The sequence below is a fragment of the Macaca fascicularis genome, chromosome 13, assembly GCF_037993035.2.
Source record: "Macaca fascicularis isolate 582-1 chromosome 13, T2T-MFA8v1.1".
Classification (NCBI taxonomy): domain Eukaryota; kingdom Metazoa; phylum Chordata; class Mammalia; order Primates; family Cercopithecidae; genus Macaca; species Macaca fascicularis.
The window spans coordinates 4,785,245-4,801,142 of NC_088387.1; the positions used below are offsets into that span (position 1 = coordinate 4,785,245).

Consider the following 15,898-nt stretch of genomic DNA (forward strand, 5'->3'; position numbering starts at 1 on the left):
ATCCATAAACTTCAATTGTTCCTTGATGATTCAAAAGTCCTGTGGTAAGACTTAATATATATTGAGATACAATTTGTTGAACAGTCTTGGTGTGTTTTTTTGTTTTGTTTGTTTGCTTTGTTGTTGTTTGTTTTGTTTTGTTTTGAGAGAGGGAGGAGGTTTAAGTGCAAAAAAATTTGTGACCCTAAAAATGAGATAATACTGTTGAATTTGGTACATGAATTGGTTAAGAATTATTGTGTTTCTATGGATAAACCTTGACATTTTAAATTATTTTCTTTTGAAACTTTAAAAAGTATCCTTTCGATTCTGAAGATGAGGACACACATGGGGGGATGGGATATGCTAAAAATGCCACAGGCTTTCAGAATGCTGCCTTTGGGATCCTACTTGCATTTCAAAGACACAGGCAGGTTTGAGCAATGAATGGAAAAATACCGAACAGCATGTATTGTTCCTCAAGAAGAAAAATGACTTCCCCACGCTGCTATTACTGTTTTCTGCTTTTATTCCAATGTAACGAGAGCATGACTGCTGGAGCACTTTCAGTACAATTAAGCTGGAATGTCCTGACATTGAATGAGAGATTACATTATTTTCTGAGAAACCCTTAGAATTGGCATCTCCCCAACAGAAAAGAGGCAGAAGGGGGCAGGCGGAGGAGGAAGCAGACCATTCTGCTTTAGCTTGATTGGTAGCAAACTGAAGCTGGGGGGTTGTTTTTTTTAGGTTTGTAAAAGGAGGCTTTCTTCATGACATGACCGTAGGATGCTGTCACCCTGACCGGGTTACTGATGCATGATGTTTCTAAGTGCTCGGTAAGTACCAATCTGCTCCCACGCTGCAGTATGCGGGGGTGTGATGCTGAACAGAGAGAGCACGACGTGATCATAGTTAATTCCCTCTGGTATCAAAAAAATAAAAACCTCTCTACCAAAAAATAAAAATGTGTGTTGCTCTCGTCTGCGTCATCATTGTTGTTCAGGCTTTTACATAACACACAGAATGAGAAGGCTCAGAAAGCCAGGCAGAACGGTGAAGAAATAAGTGAATAGTTCTGATTCCAAGAACTGTGTGACCTTATGACATTTAAAGAGTGAGGAAGAGAAAGCAACAGGTTCCAAATGATGTAGCAAGCTTACCAACTAAACTTCAGGAAGCCTCGTGGAGAAGCTGTGATCACATTGTGGTTATTTAGACACCTCCAAATGGAAACAGCAATGACAACTATTCAGCTGTGATATGAAGGTACAAAAAAATGTTCCAAAAGGGAAAGGCCGAGAATGGTCAATGCACATCGATTTTCACGAACCACTTCTGGTAAAGGTCTTCGGGCATGTGAGATGCATTTTGTTTTATTTATTTTATTCCAATCAATGACTGATTCAGTTATTCCAATCAAATGATCAGGTTAGGTTATAATGCCTAAGAAAGCTGAATACTATTGTTAATGCATAAATTCATAAAATCTCTTAGAAATCACTTGGCCAAACTGCCATTAAACCATCTCAAGATGATAGCTGAGATTCACAATAAGTGAGGCACTTGAAACATTGGATTGGAAAATACTTTCACATCTTCTCCTTATAATTAAGTGACGCTGGTATTTTCTAACTTCCACGATGAGACTGAGTTTTATCTACTGAAAACTAAAAGAAAAATTAATAATATTATAAAATCTTTCTAACAAAATGCTTGATGGATTGATATACCATCAATATTGTATATTATGAGATATGTATATTTTAAAACTGAAACATCACATACGCCTTCAATGAACAAAGCAAAACTGGCAGCTGTGACGTGTTCTTTAGTGGTTGTGACCCTCTGGTTAAGAACACTCACCTCATAGAGGAAGCCAACTAAATGTACCAGCTGGTTGGGCCAGAAAGAACATATAAGTATCTCAGATTCAGTTATTCCAATCAATATCACCAACGTGCATCACACAATGGAAATTACACTACTGTCCTGTAACAGATAACACCTGGTCTGATCACCGTAAAACTTTCTTTCAAAAAAATAAAGATAATTTTAGGTTAGTGTTGGAGAAAAACTTACTGAATATTTACATCCCACACCGGCCATCCTCCCTTCGTATATTCTGATCTATTTTCCTGGAACAGACAGATTACCATGGCATGGCAGATTTTTAATGTTCTTGTATATTAATAAACGGATAGTAAACTGAAATTTATGGATGGGGCTAATTTCTAATGCAAATCCCAACAGAAAAAGATGACTGTTTCCTAAATGCTTAGTAACCATTGAGCAATGAGACAAGGTTCTACTTTCAAGGCATTCTTTGTACTTGGTGGTTTTATGTTTGACATCCCAATGCATATACAATTTTAACTCACTTTTGCTCACTTTATTGTGTGTAAATATATATATATGTATCTCCTCCAGTGAACTATACTGTTCTCAGGTTTTTCTATATCCAAGGTACACTTTCTTATGTTTTGACATTCATTTGATTACAACATGCAATTTACAACACCTGGGACTACAACAGGACATTAAACACAGTTCTATCCGGTGGCTACTACTTCTTGGGTAAGGACTAGTTTGGGCTCCTGCACTGAACAATGGTGTGATTATTCAATTTCACAGACAACTTCACAGCAACACGCAAAGCCTAAGCGTAGTTTTGGTTAGCCTGTGTTCTAAGAAATCCACTTCCAGATAAAAACGTGGTTCCCCATATTGTCTACACACTAAAGCATGCCTTTACCATCTGGCAGAGCAAGATCCTGACTGGGAAGGGAATCCTCCTTTCTCGTGAAACCTAAACCACATGTAAACCATCTGCAGGGTCCTGTGCTGTCAGTGAACTGTACTCCCCAAGCACCTGCTTCCAAGAGATTTTCTTAGGTTTTTTTTTTTTTTCCAACTATGGGCTCCATTCAGACTTCAGGCTAACCTTGTACAAGATCAGATCCCACCAGACACAGAATTGTCATTTTTGAGGACTCAATGTTTGGCAAGCGTCCCATTTTGGAACCTTATCCACAAGCACTTGACAAAGCACAATGAGTGGACGGCTATTCGTCCATGCCTGACATTTATAAAAGTACAAGGGCTTCCAGAAACCTTGACAGAGAGAAAAATCAATTATTTCTCTCCCTGGCATTAGCCAGCTCTTGCCGACTATTCATCTTACGCGTGATGATGACTAATATCCGTCGGATGGCAAGGAGCCGCTCTTTGAGTGAGGTCATGCCGAGGATGGCCAGCTGAGCCTTGCGCTCCAGGGGCAGCACGGCCAGGATCCACCAGGACCAGGCAGGGCCGCTGGGATTACTCTGCAAAAGAGATGAGAGGAAAGTGAGATTAACACTGAAAATGCAAGCCTGTTCCCCAACACAGTCTTTTGCTCCGCCAACAGACACGTGAGCAAGAATTAAATGCCACCTTGTATTTCAGAGCTACTTCACAATTCATTCAGCTCTCAAAATACATCGTTTACTTTTACGGCACACATTTAAAGGTGGGGGAACCACAAAAGGAAGAATCCGCAAACAGAAGTATCTTCCACAGGGAGAGTCTATGAATCAGTTGCTTCTGTTCTCTCAAGCTTTCAGTTAAGAGTATATACTGGTCAGAGGAGAAGATCATCACTTTAACCTTCACTTTCCAATGTTCTGTGCTATTATTTTTTACGTCTTAAGCATGCCATATAAAGCATAATACTGTTAAGGGCTAAAAGTATGTGTACAAGTTTGAGTGACATACTCAATGTGGCAAATGAGTGTATGAAACATATATATGTATGCATATCATATGTAAGAGTTATCACAAATTATATACATAAGAATTATTATGCCACCAAATAACCTTTATTTCACATAATCGAACAGAGCACTTCTGGGCTAAGTGCTAGGCAAAAGCCAATCATAAACTTGTTCTCAATATTCTTGGTATTGGAACCAAGATATCCAGGCCTTTTTGTTTCCAGGGTCTAGGATTCTTAACTCTATTCCTCCTCCAAAAATGTGCAGGATGCCAACAAGAGCTGGGAGGGTGGACTCTGGAGTCACCTTAGTTTAGGGTGAGGTAGATTATACTGGAGGATTAGGAATAGCACTGTGGCCAAAGCTCACTGGGGGTAGCCCAAGTCACTGTGAGGAAGACATCAACCTGCCCTTCAGAGGGAGAAGGGCACAGATGGAGAAAACAACCTTTTAAACAGATTCACACTCTTTTCCCCGCCTCATCTCGCAGAGAAAGAAGAAAACTGAGTAGCATGCTTAATGGGAAGGACCTCATATAAAAATCGATATATTACCTAAAATCCCTCTGTAGTCATCAGAAAAATGGTTCCCCCAAAGACTCTAATTCCTGAAACCTGGGAATATGGTACCTTATATGGCAGAGCGAATTGGAGGATGTGATTCAGTTAAGGACTTTGGGATGGGGGAATTATCCTGATGGGCCCAATGTGTTCATATAGGGTCCTTCCTGGGCTGTGGTCAGAGGGACACGTGGCTTTGGAAGGACCGTCAGAGAGAAGCAACATTGCTGGCTCTGATGGAGGAAGGAAGCCGAGGATTGCCACCAGCCTCTACAAGCTGCAAAGGCAAGGAAACAGACTCTCCCTCACAACCTCCACAGAGGAGCACATGCTGCCATCACCCGGATCATAGTCTGGCCTGCAGAACCAGGACTGGAAGATAAATACATATGTGTTGCTTTAAGCCACCACATTCGTGAAATTTCTTAACAGCAGTAGTCGGAAGCTAATATACCTGCCAAGTAGAGATGGATTAATTTGGTTAATAAACAAAAACTCCTAGAAAAAGAGTGACTCATATCCTAATGCAAGTCAGTCTAACCATCATGTTTTCTGAATCTGAGTTCCAGGACATTGTAGAACAAAGGCTTATGCAAAAAGGGCAAGCCAGAAAGGACTTAATGGCTATTTCTGGCAGTTAAAGCATTTTTCTGTGTTTGGAAAAGAAAGAATTCAGGCAGGGGGTAAAATATAGAAGCTCCAAGAGATAGAAAAAAAAAAAGTTAAAGTGGATGGGGAAAGACACAAAAGACATTTCACATCACCCTAAACCAGCTGAGAGCCAATCTCCCTCCCGTACTGTCTTTGACAGCTGGGCATCCGTGTACAGGTGGGAGGTATACGCTCTCAGGCACAATCTTAAACCAGCCCAGCCTGGCTCTCCCATCTAATGCAGAGGAGAGGGCCACCTGAGCTTAGAAATGCTCCACAAACCTGAGGCTCATTCATTGCTTAAAGAACCAGCGTCACCAAGAGTACGCGTAGGGAGCACTGGAGAAAGCCCATGACAGCTGGGCGGCAGGGTCCTTACAGGACAAGGAAGTCATGCTTCTAATGTCACAAGAAGGATGGGATTTTTCTCTTCACTTATTCAACATCTGTATACCAGGTGCAAGGCAATGCTATGTGCCGAAGGTGGAGTGTTCGTGCCAATACAATAAAGTTACTACATAAATTTTAAGGTGTGAGTGAAAGAAGCAAAGGGCTGCAAACTGACAGTCAAGCAGAATAAAATGTTGTTAGAAAAGAAACTGTTCTGTTAGAAAGCCTTTGGTGTTTTGCTTCACAAGTCCTGTGCTACCACAGTAGGTGCTCCTTTGGGCTGTTAGTAGAAGAACTGGTTCATAAGCAACCACACTGGGGTACCCACAATCATACTGCCAGGCTCTCCACCAGAACGATGGCTCAGCACACGACAGCAGGAAATAACAGAATTATAAAGGAAAAAGGAGAGCATACCTGAGGCTCCGGTTCTCTGTCTGGCATTACCCCAAAATGACTTAAAATTTGTTCTTTCATGCGATCCTGGAGAGACGCGAACCAGGAAACAGACTGTTGATGCACAGAATCGTGGAGCGCGGCAAGTTCTTCATACGCCGGACCCTCCACCTGATCAGGGAAAAAGGCAGGGCCGTATGAACCATCCATGGTAATGCACATAACACAGTTAGCGACCTCTACACTGCCACTGAGTGGATTTGTGGCATTTAGCACTTTAATAATTCATCAATTTCACAAAAATGGTACATGCCCAATATAGAAATCTGCATTTTTTTTGCATAGTTGAAATCTATTAATTGTATCTTGATTTTTCTCTTCATACCATAATATAAGCACGTTTCACATAATTTTGAATAATTTTCAATGGCTGCATGCAATTTTATATTTGAGATACATGCCAATTTACTTAACTATTCACGTAAGTTATTTAGAATAGTCTAGCTTTTTATTTTTAAAAATAACACAGTAATATAAACACTTATGCAAAAGTTGTTTTGTTTTCTTTTGTTTGTTGACAAGGGAGGGAGGTATGGTTTCCTCAGGATAGTTTCCTAGAGACCTTGATAGAATTACCAAGCCAAAGGGTGACATTTTAAAAATTGTATTCCATATCACCAAACTATATTCCTAAAGGCATGATAGGGCAAGACTATCCTTATTACATTGGCCTGGGCTGATGGACTCCAGCTTGTCGTCGGCCACAGCACCTTAGACTGGCCAAGCTTGGCCTCTGGCCCCTATGTCACTGTCATGTCTGTCATTAAATTATGCCTCGCTCCTGTTCAGGAACACCTGGCAGAGGAGGAAGAGCATGGAACTGGGAATCACGGGACCAGGGTTTGTTCTGGCTTCATCACCAACTCTCCTGTGTGAATCTAGCCAGTCTCACAGCCTCGTGAGGGCAGAGTTTTCTCATCTGTATAACAGGAATAAACCATGCAGGTCCTTTCCTGTTATAAAATTCCAGTACCTACAAAAACTACGGTGTGCTGAGAAATTATAATGTAATGCATACACCACCCTCAATTTGATTTATATAAATCAAATATTCATATGTGATAGAGGATTTTCTTGTAAAAGCAAGCTAAAATTGTTTCATGTTGCATCTATTTAAGCCCCCACTTTAAAATAAACACATACACTATGAAGAGCTGTCATCTACAACGACGGTCAATAAACCCTGCTGTCAGGTCTGTCCACCCCGCAGAGAGACCCTGAAGATGATCACTTTCAGCCGTAGCTTTGAAATCCAGCTTTCTGGTCCAGTCTGGGGGTTGGGCTCCCTGCTCTGCTCCTCTGCACTGGGATGACCAGAAACCGCAGCTGGAGGAGGCAGAGAGGTAGCGCCCTGGGTGTGACTCCATTCACAAATCCTAAGTGTACACGACTGCCCCAAAAATGACTCCTAGTGTGATGTGGGGTGGCTGTGTACCCTCACTTCCACATTTCCAAATGTCAACCAAAGAATTTAAAAGAGGAATACGATAATTCCAAGGATTTCCTCCTTTTAAGTATTTTAAAATTTCTTGCTGCAGTATAATGTACAGACCAAAAAGTGCATAGATCTTGTTTAGCTCAAAGAGTCTTCTCAAAGAGTATACACCATTTCTCAACTGTATACACCAGTCTGACCATCACCCAAAACCAGATAGACATTTCCACTACCTAGAAAGATTCTTCACCGCCCCCTCCAGTCAATTACAAAGCCAACCCCACAAGCCTTTTCTGACTTCTGTCCCCAGAGTCTAGTTCTGCCTGTTCCTGGAAGTATACAGATGAAGCCACGCAGTATGTGTTCGCCCTGCGTCTGGCATCTCTCACTTAGCATGTCTATGAGAGTCATCCATACTGTTTAGTGCACTAGTGGTTCATTTCTTTTTATTGACAGGTAGTATTGCATTGCATGGATGGACCACAATGTGTTCACTGACTCAAGTGTGATCAGCACCTGGACTGTTCCTGGTTTGGAGCTATAATGGAGTAAGACTGTTATGGACATCCTTGTGTCAGTCTGTTGGAGAATCTCTCAAAATGTTTTGCTAATTTGTCAAATCATAGGTCCTGATATTTCTACGAGACACATGAAAAAATTCTTAAGGGGTAATAAATTCAAGTCTTTTCTATTTAGCTTTGGGAGGTATTTTTAAGTTGTAGATTTTGTCACGTTCTGAATTAATACCAATCTAGAGAACAGAGACTGACAGACTGCTGTTTCTGAGTCAAACCATGCTCACCACCATGTTTCCGGAAATCACATTTAATGGAAAACCGTCATGCTCATGCCTTCACACATTGTCTATGGCCGCTTTTGCACTGCAAGGGCAGAACTGAGTAGTTTTGACAGAGACCATATGGCCTGTGGAGTCTAAAGTACTTATTATCCAGCCCTTTACAGAAAAAGTTTGCCAGCTCCAGGGCTAGAGCATCCAATAGCAAATCACAAGCCTATTTTGCAATGTGCAGGTTTACATGTTGCCTAAGTACAGTAAGGCCTTTTTTTTTTTTTTTTTTTTTTTTTTTTTGAGATGGAGTCTTGTTTTGTCGCCCAGGCTGGAGTGCAGTGGTGCCATCTCAGCTCACCGCAACCTTTGTCTCCCGGGTTCAAGCAATTCTCCTGCCTCAGCCTCCCAAGTAGCTGGACTACAGTTGCCCGCCACCACGCATGGCTAATTTTTTATATTTTTAGTAGAACCAGGGTTTCACTGTGTTAGCCAGGATGGTCTCAATCTCCTGACCTCGTGATCTGCCCGCCTCGGCCTCCCAAAGTGCTGGGATTACAGGCGTGAGCCACCACGCCCGGCCAGATCATTTTTTTTAAAGGAGATTTCTGTACTAGCTCCCAGCTCAGGTAAAAATCCACTGAGAAAATAAATAACTGCCGAAGGCAATGGCTCATGCGCTTTGGGACTACTACGCTTTGGCCGAGGTGGGAGGACTGCTTGAGTCCAGGAGTTTGAGACCAGCTTGGGAAACACAGGGAGACTCTGTTTCAACAAAAAAAAATTTTTTAATTAGCCACGTATGGTAGTGTGCACCTATGGTCCCAGCTACTGGGGAGGCTAAAGCAGGAGGATCGTTTGAGCCCGGGAGGTCAAGGCTGCAGCGAGCTGAGATCATGCTGCTGCACTCTGGCCTGCACGACAGAACGAGACCTTGACTCAAAAACAAACAAACAAACAAATGTAAGTGACGAATTAAGGACTTAAGTAATATTGTCAGTACAAGTTTGACAAAGCTTTTCCACAACGCAAGAGGGAAACAAGAGGACAGACCTCTACAAAATACACCAGTACAATAAGCCTTACCTTTTCATCTTCAAGATACTCAATGTCCGCTGTGTTATAGCCGTCTCTGTGACGGTGGCTAAGCACTCGGAACCGACTGACGCCAATCGCGTCTACAACAGAACTTCCATCGGGAAACGTTTTCACGTCCTTAATCTCCAGCATGCATCCATATTCTGAAAGCCTGAAGAGATGGTTGGGAGAAATGACTGTGATTTTTAAAAGGCAGGGGGCCTTTAGTTTTCCCTGGATGAGGGTTTGCTTTTAAAAGGAATACAAAGCCACACAAAACGGTGTCTCCACATCAGACCAGCAAGGTTACTGTCGCTGAGAGACACGTGCACATGGTCGCTTGTGTTAGACGCTAAATATAGTGGTGATGGTGGCTGCAGGGGAAGGGCTCCGGGTGAGACAGGACTTGTGCCTTAGCAGTTCCAATGGGCTAGTGTTTTGGGAAGGACTCGAGAGATGGGAAGAGATGAAATCTCAAATGTGGCTCCTCAGCCACCTTGGCGGGGCAACATCAGGACTGCCCAGCTGGTGCCATGCACACACTCGGCTTTCCAAAGCTCTCCCCAGCTCTTACCCACACTCTGTAACTATCACCCTTATCCTAGTGATATTCTCATGCTACCACGTGCCAAGTACCGCATGGAACAGTTTATAATACATATGCATTCAAGCCCACACTTAAAATTTGATTCATCAAAAGTCAACAAAGTGAAAACACAAGCTATAGGAGTTCCACGTGCACTGAGAATACAGAACACTAAAAAGAGTGTGAAAAACAACAAGAAAAACCAGATAAACCACAAAACATATGTCTCTTGAAGCCATCAGAGAGTGGAGATTGCCCAGGGTAACCAAACAAAGATCCCACAGGGAAAGAGTAGGCAGAGCCCAGGAAGAGACACAAAAGCGTGTAGGAAGAATTCAGCTATTTTTTTTTTTTAAACAAATTGCCAATGACCTTGTGTGGGCTGGCATCAGAGTGCAGGTCTGGAGAGCTGCATTCACAAAGGGAGTTTGCATCACACACAGGCTCTTAATCACAGATAAGAGGCTCCTTGGTGAGTCATGTCCTGCAGTGAGGCAGGCGTGGATGAGCTGACGCTTATTTGGAAGCCTCTGCTGGTGCTGGTTGCTGGGGCAGCAAGTCCTCCACTTTCAAAGGCACTCAGCTCCTCCTCCCTCCTGCCTTTGCCCACAAGGTCTTCACCTCATTCCAATTCTGCCAGCTCTGCCCTCCCCAACCAAAGTGCTGTGGAAAGCAGTCCCCGGCCACTGCCTTCATCTCCTTGCCTCCCCTTCACTCCTCCATATCCTACCGTTCCATTAAAATGCCTCCAAAAGTAGTCAGAGATGCCCTCTGAATTGCTCAGATCACTGGACAGGCTCCTGTCTGACCTCCCTAAGGCGCGGCCCTGCAGACTGTTGCTGAGCCAATGCCTCTGCTCTCCTGAACCCTCTCTAACCAGCCCAGCCCTTCACAGCCCCTACCTCTGCATGTCCCTGCTGCTCCGTACTACCCAGAATGGTGCTCTAGGATATGGCTATTCTCATTCCAAAGCTCTCCCCAGCTCTTACCCACACTCTGATTGTAACTATCACCCGTAACCCAGTGATATTCTCACGCTACCACGTGCCAAGCACCACACACAGCAGTTTATAATATATACGAATTCAAGCCCACACAACACGGAGGCTCAGAGGAATTAACTTCTCTAAGGCCACAGGGAGATTCAGAGCCGAAATGAGAATTCATGGCAGTGTGATTCTAAAGTCCTCATGGTGAGCAGCTTTACTACACATCCCTCAAACTAAAGAGCAGCAATGATTCAAACTGCCACCTGGATGCCTCTACTTATACACTTAATAAAACTCTCTCTTAACTCTCTCTTCCTGGTATCTAACAGGATGATCTCATTCACAGCGTGGGGAACCTGGAGGCGCCCTGAAGATTCCTCTTCAAGGGAGGACTGAATGCCCCCAGCAACCAGCAGAGGCCTCCAAATAAATGTCAGCTCCTCCAAGCCTGCCTCGCTGCAGGGCATGACTCACCAAGGAGCCTCTTATCTGTGATTAAGAGCCTGTGTGTGATGCAGACTCCCTTTGTGAGTGTAGCTCTCCAGACCTGCACTCTGATGCCAGCCCACACAAGGTCATTGGCAATTTGTTTAAAAAAAAAAAAAAAGCTGAATTCTTCCTACACGCTTTTATGTCTCTTCCTGGGCTCTGCCTACTCTCTCCCGGTAGGATCTTGTTTGGTTACCCTGAGCAACCTCCACTCTCTGATGGCTTCAAGGAGTGTATGTTCTGTGGTTTATCTGCTTTTTCTTGTTTTTCTTGTTGTTTGGATGGGAATAACATTCTTTTCAGGGTTCTATATTCTCAGTGCACGTGGAACTCTTATAGCTTATTTTTTCACTGTGCTGACTTTAGATGAATCAAATTTTAATATATGCTAATTTATTAATCTCTCCCTCTTTTATGTATTCTCAGCACCTGGTATAAAAAATCTTTCCCCATTCCAAATTATAAAGGCGGTCCCCAATATTTCCTCTTAAATGTTTTTATATTTTGTTTTTCACATTTCACATTAGGAATACAAATGTGTTATTTTTTATTTATGGCATAAAGTAAAGTTTTCTTCTCCCCTCTCATTTGGACTATCCACTAATTTTCTGGGCACCCTTTATTGAGTAGTTTGTCTTTTCTCATACAATTGTCTATAAATTTGGCGTCCATATACGAGTGGACCTGTTTCAGATCTCTACCTTATTGTTTCATTGGTCTACTTACTAAGGCTTGTAAACTTGATATTATAGGAATGTTCTCCTGTTTGTTCAGCCAGATCTGGGCTTGGCCTTTTGCTTTTCCACATGGATTCTAAAATCAGCTTGAGCAAGTCCATGAAGAAGCCTCCTGGAGATGTTGACAGAAATTACTCTAGATTTGGGGAACTGGGTAGATACGGAATCTCTACGACATCGAGTCTCTGCACCAACAGACATGGCATTTCTCTCCATTGATTCAGAACTTCTTGAATATCTTTCAAGTTTCAGAATTTTCTCCATAAAGGTCCTATACATATTTTAAAAAGCTCTGTCCCTAGGTATTTATGGTAGAAAATTCTGAGTGGCCCTAAAAATGCAGTCTCCTCTTCTTCCTGGGCACGTGGGTGGACTCTATTTGCCAGGCTCCTCTGCAGCAGGTGTGAACAGGAGGCAGCCCCCTTTCTCCAGAGTCCTTTAAGAGCACGTGCGCCTCCTCCACAGTTAGCACTTGGATGCAGTGACCTCATCATGACCATGTAGGGCTGACAAGGCCCTAAGGGATGGGAGGGTCCTGAGTCCCCAAATCAGTCTACAGAGGGGAACAACCTGCTGGCCTGCAACACCCTCTCTGGACAAAGACGTGAAACAAGGGGAGGGGAAAACCAAGCATAGTGCGTTTTTGTGAGACTGAAAATGATTTGGCTGTAGAGACAGAGAAAAAGCTTTGTGCAGGATATAGACATTTTTCTTTTTTAATTTTTTTTGTAGAGATGGGGTCTCCCTATGCTGCCTAAGCTGGTCTCCAACTCCTGGGCTCAAGCGATTCTCTCACCCTAGCCTCCCAACGTGCTGGGATTACAAATGTGAGCCACCAAGCCCAGCCGCAATTTTTCTAGACCTCAAAAGTTGGACTAGATTTGTTTGTATATAAATGAGGATAAAGAAAATTGCAGGCAGAGGGAAGCATGGAGGTTTGGAAGCATGAGGTGTCACAAGAGAAGGGCAAGTAGCACGGCAGTGGACTAGCTTGAAAGGAAGAGGTGGGCAGTGAGGCTAGAAAGAAGGGATGGGACCGCATTGTGGGCAGCCTTGAACTTGGACTTTGCTATGTAATGGGAGTCACTTGAACTTGGACTTTGCTATGTAATGGGAGTCACTGGAGGTTTTCAAGCATCAGCCTAAATCATTCTGCAAGAAAAACGTCAAACGTTGCCCTTCATTAGGACCCTTTGAAGGCTGACAGTTCTTACCCTGCGTGCTCAGCAGATAGACACATGCCAAACCGCTTGGTGCCAGTTTCCATGCATCTTCTTATCATAAGCCGATAGCGGGGCTCAAAGACGTGGAGTGGACACGGGACCGTGGGGAAGGCCATGGCACACACAAAGATGGGGACGTCTCTGGTCAGACTGCAGAAGTAAGGGGACATGTTACCTCAGATACATGAGCTGTTAGATCAGAGGGTAGTACTGGCCACCAAAACAGCAAAAGCCAGCCAACCTCAGTTCTCCCCTCTACAAAAGAAAACCCTCAGGCTAAGAGGGACAAGAAAGCCAAGGACTACAGCACATGAAAATTCTCTGCTCACCCAGGTTTCCTGACCAATCTGTCTTATTTAACTTGAGAAAGGAGAAGATGCTGAATTATATTACTTTGCTTGGAAAAGTTATACCTTTTAAGCACTCTATAAAAATTATAATAAAAGCAAAAACTGCATAGTACTCAAAGGCAATGAGTTTTAAATAGAAGAGTGGAAGAGTGATAAGATCGCTACTAAAATACAAAACTTTTGCCATTTTAAAAGATGAAAACTGTCAAGCCTGTCGTGATTCGCAATCCTGGGTATTAGTTCTCATTCTCTCTACTTTTTAAAACTGTGCTTCACTTTACTCCATTTTGCAGATATTACATTAAAACAATTTTTGAGGTAAAATATATAATTTACTATTCTTAAGTGTACAGTTCATCAGTAACAAATACATTTATATTATTTGCCTTTTATTTATTTTTAAATATTTTTTAAATACAGAGATGGGGTCTTGCTATGTTGACTAGGTTGGTCTTGAACTCCTAAGCTCAGGCAATCCTCCTGCTTTGGCCTCCCAAAATGCTAATATTATAGGCATGAGCCACTGTGCCCAGCCTTCTTTGCTTTTTAAATCCTGAAAAATTCAGTATCACTTATTTACATACAAAAAGCAACTATATAATTTTGTTAAAACACTGTAAAAATACCTTATTAAAAAAGAAAAAAATTCTTATAACTTCTTGCAATTATATTTCCAAAAATACTTTACAACTAACATTTGTTTCCATTTACACGCCAAGAGAGTTCTCTGCCATGAAAAGAAAATCTCAGGTGAAGCTGAAGTTGACAAAGTTCAGTCTGAACTTAAGACCAAGGACACACAACATGAGCACTTACTTTGACAGTTCTGACATTTCTTCATCATAAATTCTCTTCCTATCAGACAATTCATCCGGCAAATATCGAAATATTAATTCTTCGGCCAGAACAGTTATGTTAAAGTTCCTGCTTGCCAATAACTTCAACAAAAACAAACAAACAAAAATAGTCAAATGATACTGTATGGTAACTGACTCTAAAGGATGAAGCTTCCGTGAGTCAAAAGGTGAACAAAGAGGTGGCGGCTAGGATCTCTGAGCAGGTAAGAAGAAACAGGGATGGAGAGGGAGGCGGGCCAGTCTGTGCCAGGAGCCCGGACAGCCCCTCCGCTGTGAGAAAAGGCCAGGAGGAGGCGTTCACCTGGGCAAAGGATGGGGCAACTCAATCTTGACAGCATCTACATTTTCAACCAAGTGCCCTGATGTTGGTGAGAGGGGAGGGAGTGAAGTAGGGCATGTTGGGAGTGGAGAGACTTTTGCAATGATCAGCTTGGAGAGTGAAGAACTGGAACTACTAGAGAAAGAAGGTAAGAATGATTACTCATGTTTTGAGTCTAAGACTTAAAATTGTTAATTTAAACTGACACCAATCGTCTCAACGTTGTGTTTTTTTCTAGCTTTGTTGTGTTACTCACGATGCATGCAAAAGGCAAAAGTTGACTTTCTTTGGATTGAGAAAGAGAGTGAGGGACCATAGATTAAAGCTGGATGTGAGGGAAAGGTGGAAGGAGACTCAACAAGAAAGTGCTGGGATCAGTGGGTAGAAGGGCCACAATGTGGCTGAACTACTACTCTGTGTGTGCGTGTATGTGTGTGTGCATGTGTGCACACAGAGTAGTAGTTCGGTAGGCTGCACTGTTTTATTGCAGGCATGTATACTAGCATATAGTAGCTCTTTTCACTGACATTCTGATACACATCAGGACCATTGCAGGTGCTTTATCGGTCCTGAAAACAGTATAATACTATGGTTGTTCTCTCTATTGTGCTCATAAAGCTGTGATTCAGAAAGGGTAAGGGGGTCAGTGCTGAGCCCCCCATGGCACACAAGGACCCCAGGCCTGGCGAGCTTCAGGGCTCTGCTCTTTCTTTGGTGGCCTGCTGTATTTCTGGGCTTGGTACGGCTCCACGTATTTCCAACACACGATGGCTGGGTGAGTCCTTCGCATACTGTCAGGTTTCCCTATAGCTGGTGTGAAACAAACTACATGTATTGCTGTGACTGACTGGGAACCAGGAGTTCAAACTTTGGAAACGCCTACGTTTGAGAACCACCATCACAGGGTAACTGGTAGAGAAACACGCTATCACCTCATTCACAAAACTGCTTTATAATTGTCATTATTATATGACATAGGTATTTAATAAATGGTTTATGACGTCCTTTTATTGAAGAGTAATATAATAAAATGTGTTCTACTTGGCATGATGCTAACCAAGGGTTCTGTAGATTCATATACAATTGATGATTCAAGTCCCTGGTAGTGCGTGCAAAGTCACCTATGCACATGATGTGACTTCTGCATTGAAGAAAGACGAAACTATAATTTTGGATTTTATTTCATTTTATAGTATTCTAATTTCTAATTTCTGGAACATTAGTAATCCATGTATAGTTTGCATGTAATCATTCATTC

The 15,898-nt window shown here is 42.6% G+C and overlaps 1 protein-coding gene across 1 annotated transcript in view; it reads right to left on the reverse strand.

Moving 5' to 3' along the window:
* Window positions 1–273: 273 nt before the first annotated feature.
* LONRF2 (LON peptidase N-terminal domain and ring finger 2) overlaps window positions 274–15,898 on the reverse strand; it is a 40,134-nt gene continuing 24,509 nt past the window's right edge. The window contains exons 8-12 of the mRNA XM_015433268.4: window positions 14,281–14,402; window positions 13,106–13,264; window positions 9,100–9,262; window positions 5,753–5,902; window positions 274–3,305 (exon numbers count right to left, since the gene is read on the reverse strand). Coding sequence (XP_015288754.2) covers window positions 3,111–3,305; window positions 5,753–5,902; window positions 9,100–9,262; window positions 13,106–13,264; window positions 14,281–14,402 — 789 coding nt within the window. The 3' untranslated portion in view covers window positions 274–3,110. The remainder of the gene's footprint in view (window positions 3,306–5,752; window positions 5,903–9,099; window positions 9,263–13,105; window positions 13,265–14,280; window positions 14,403–15,898) is intronic.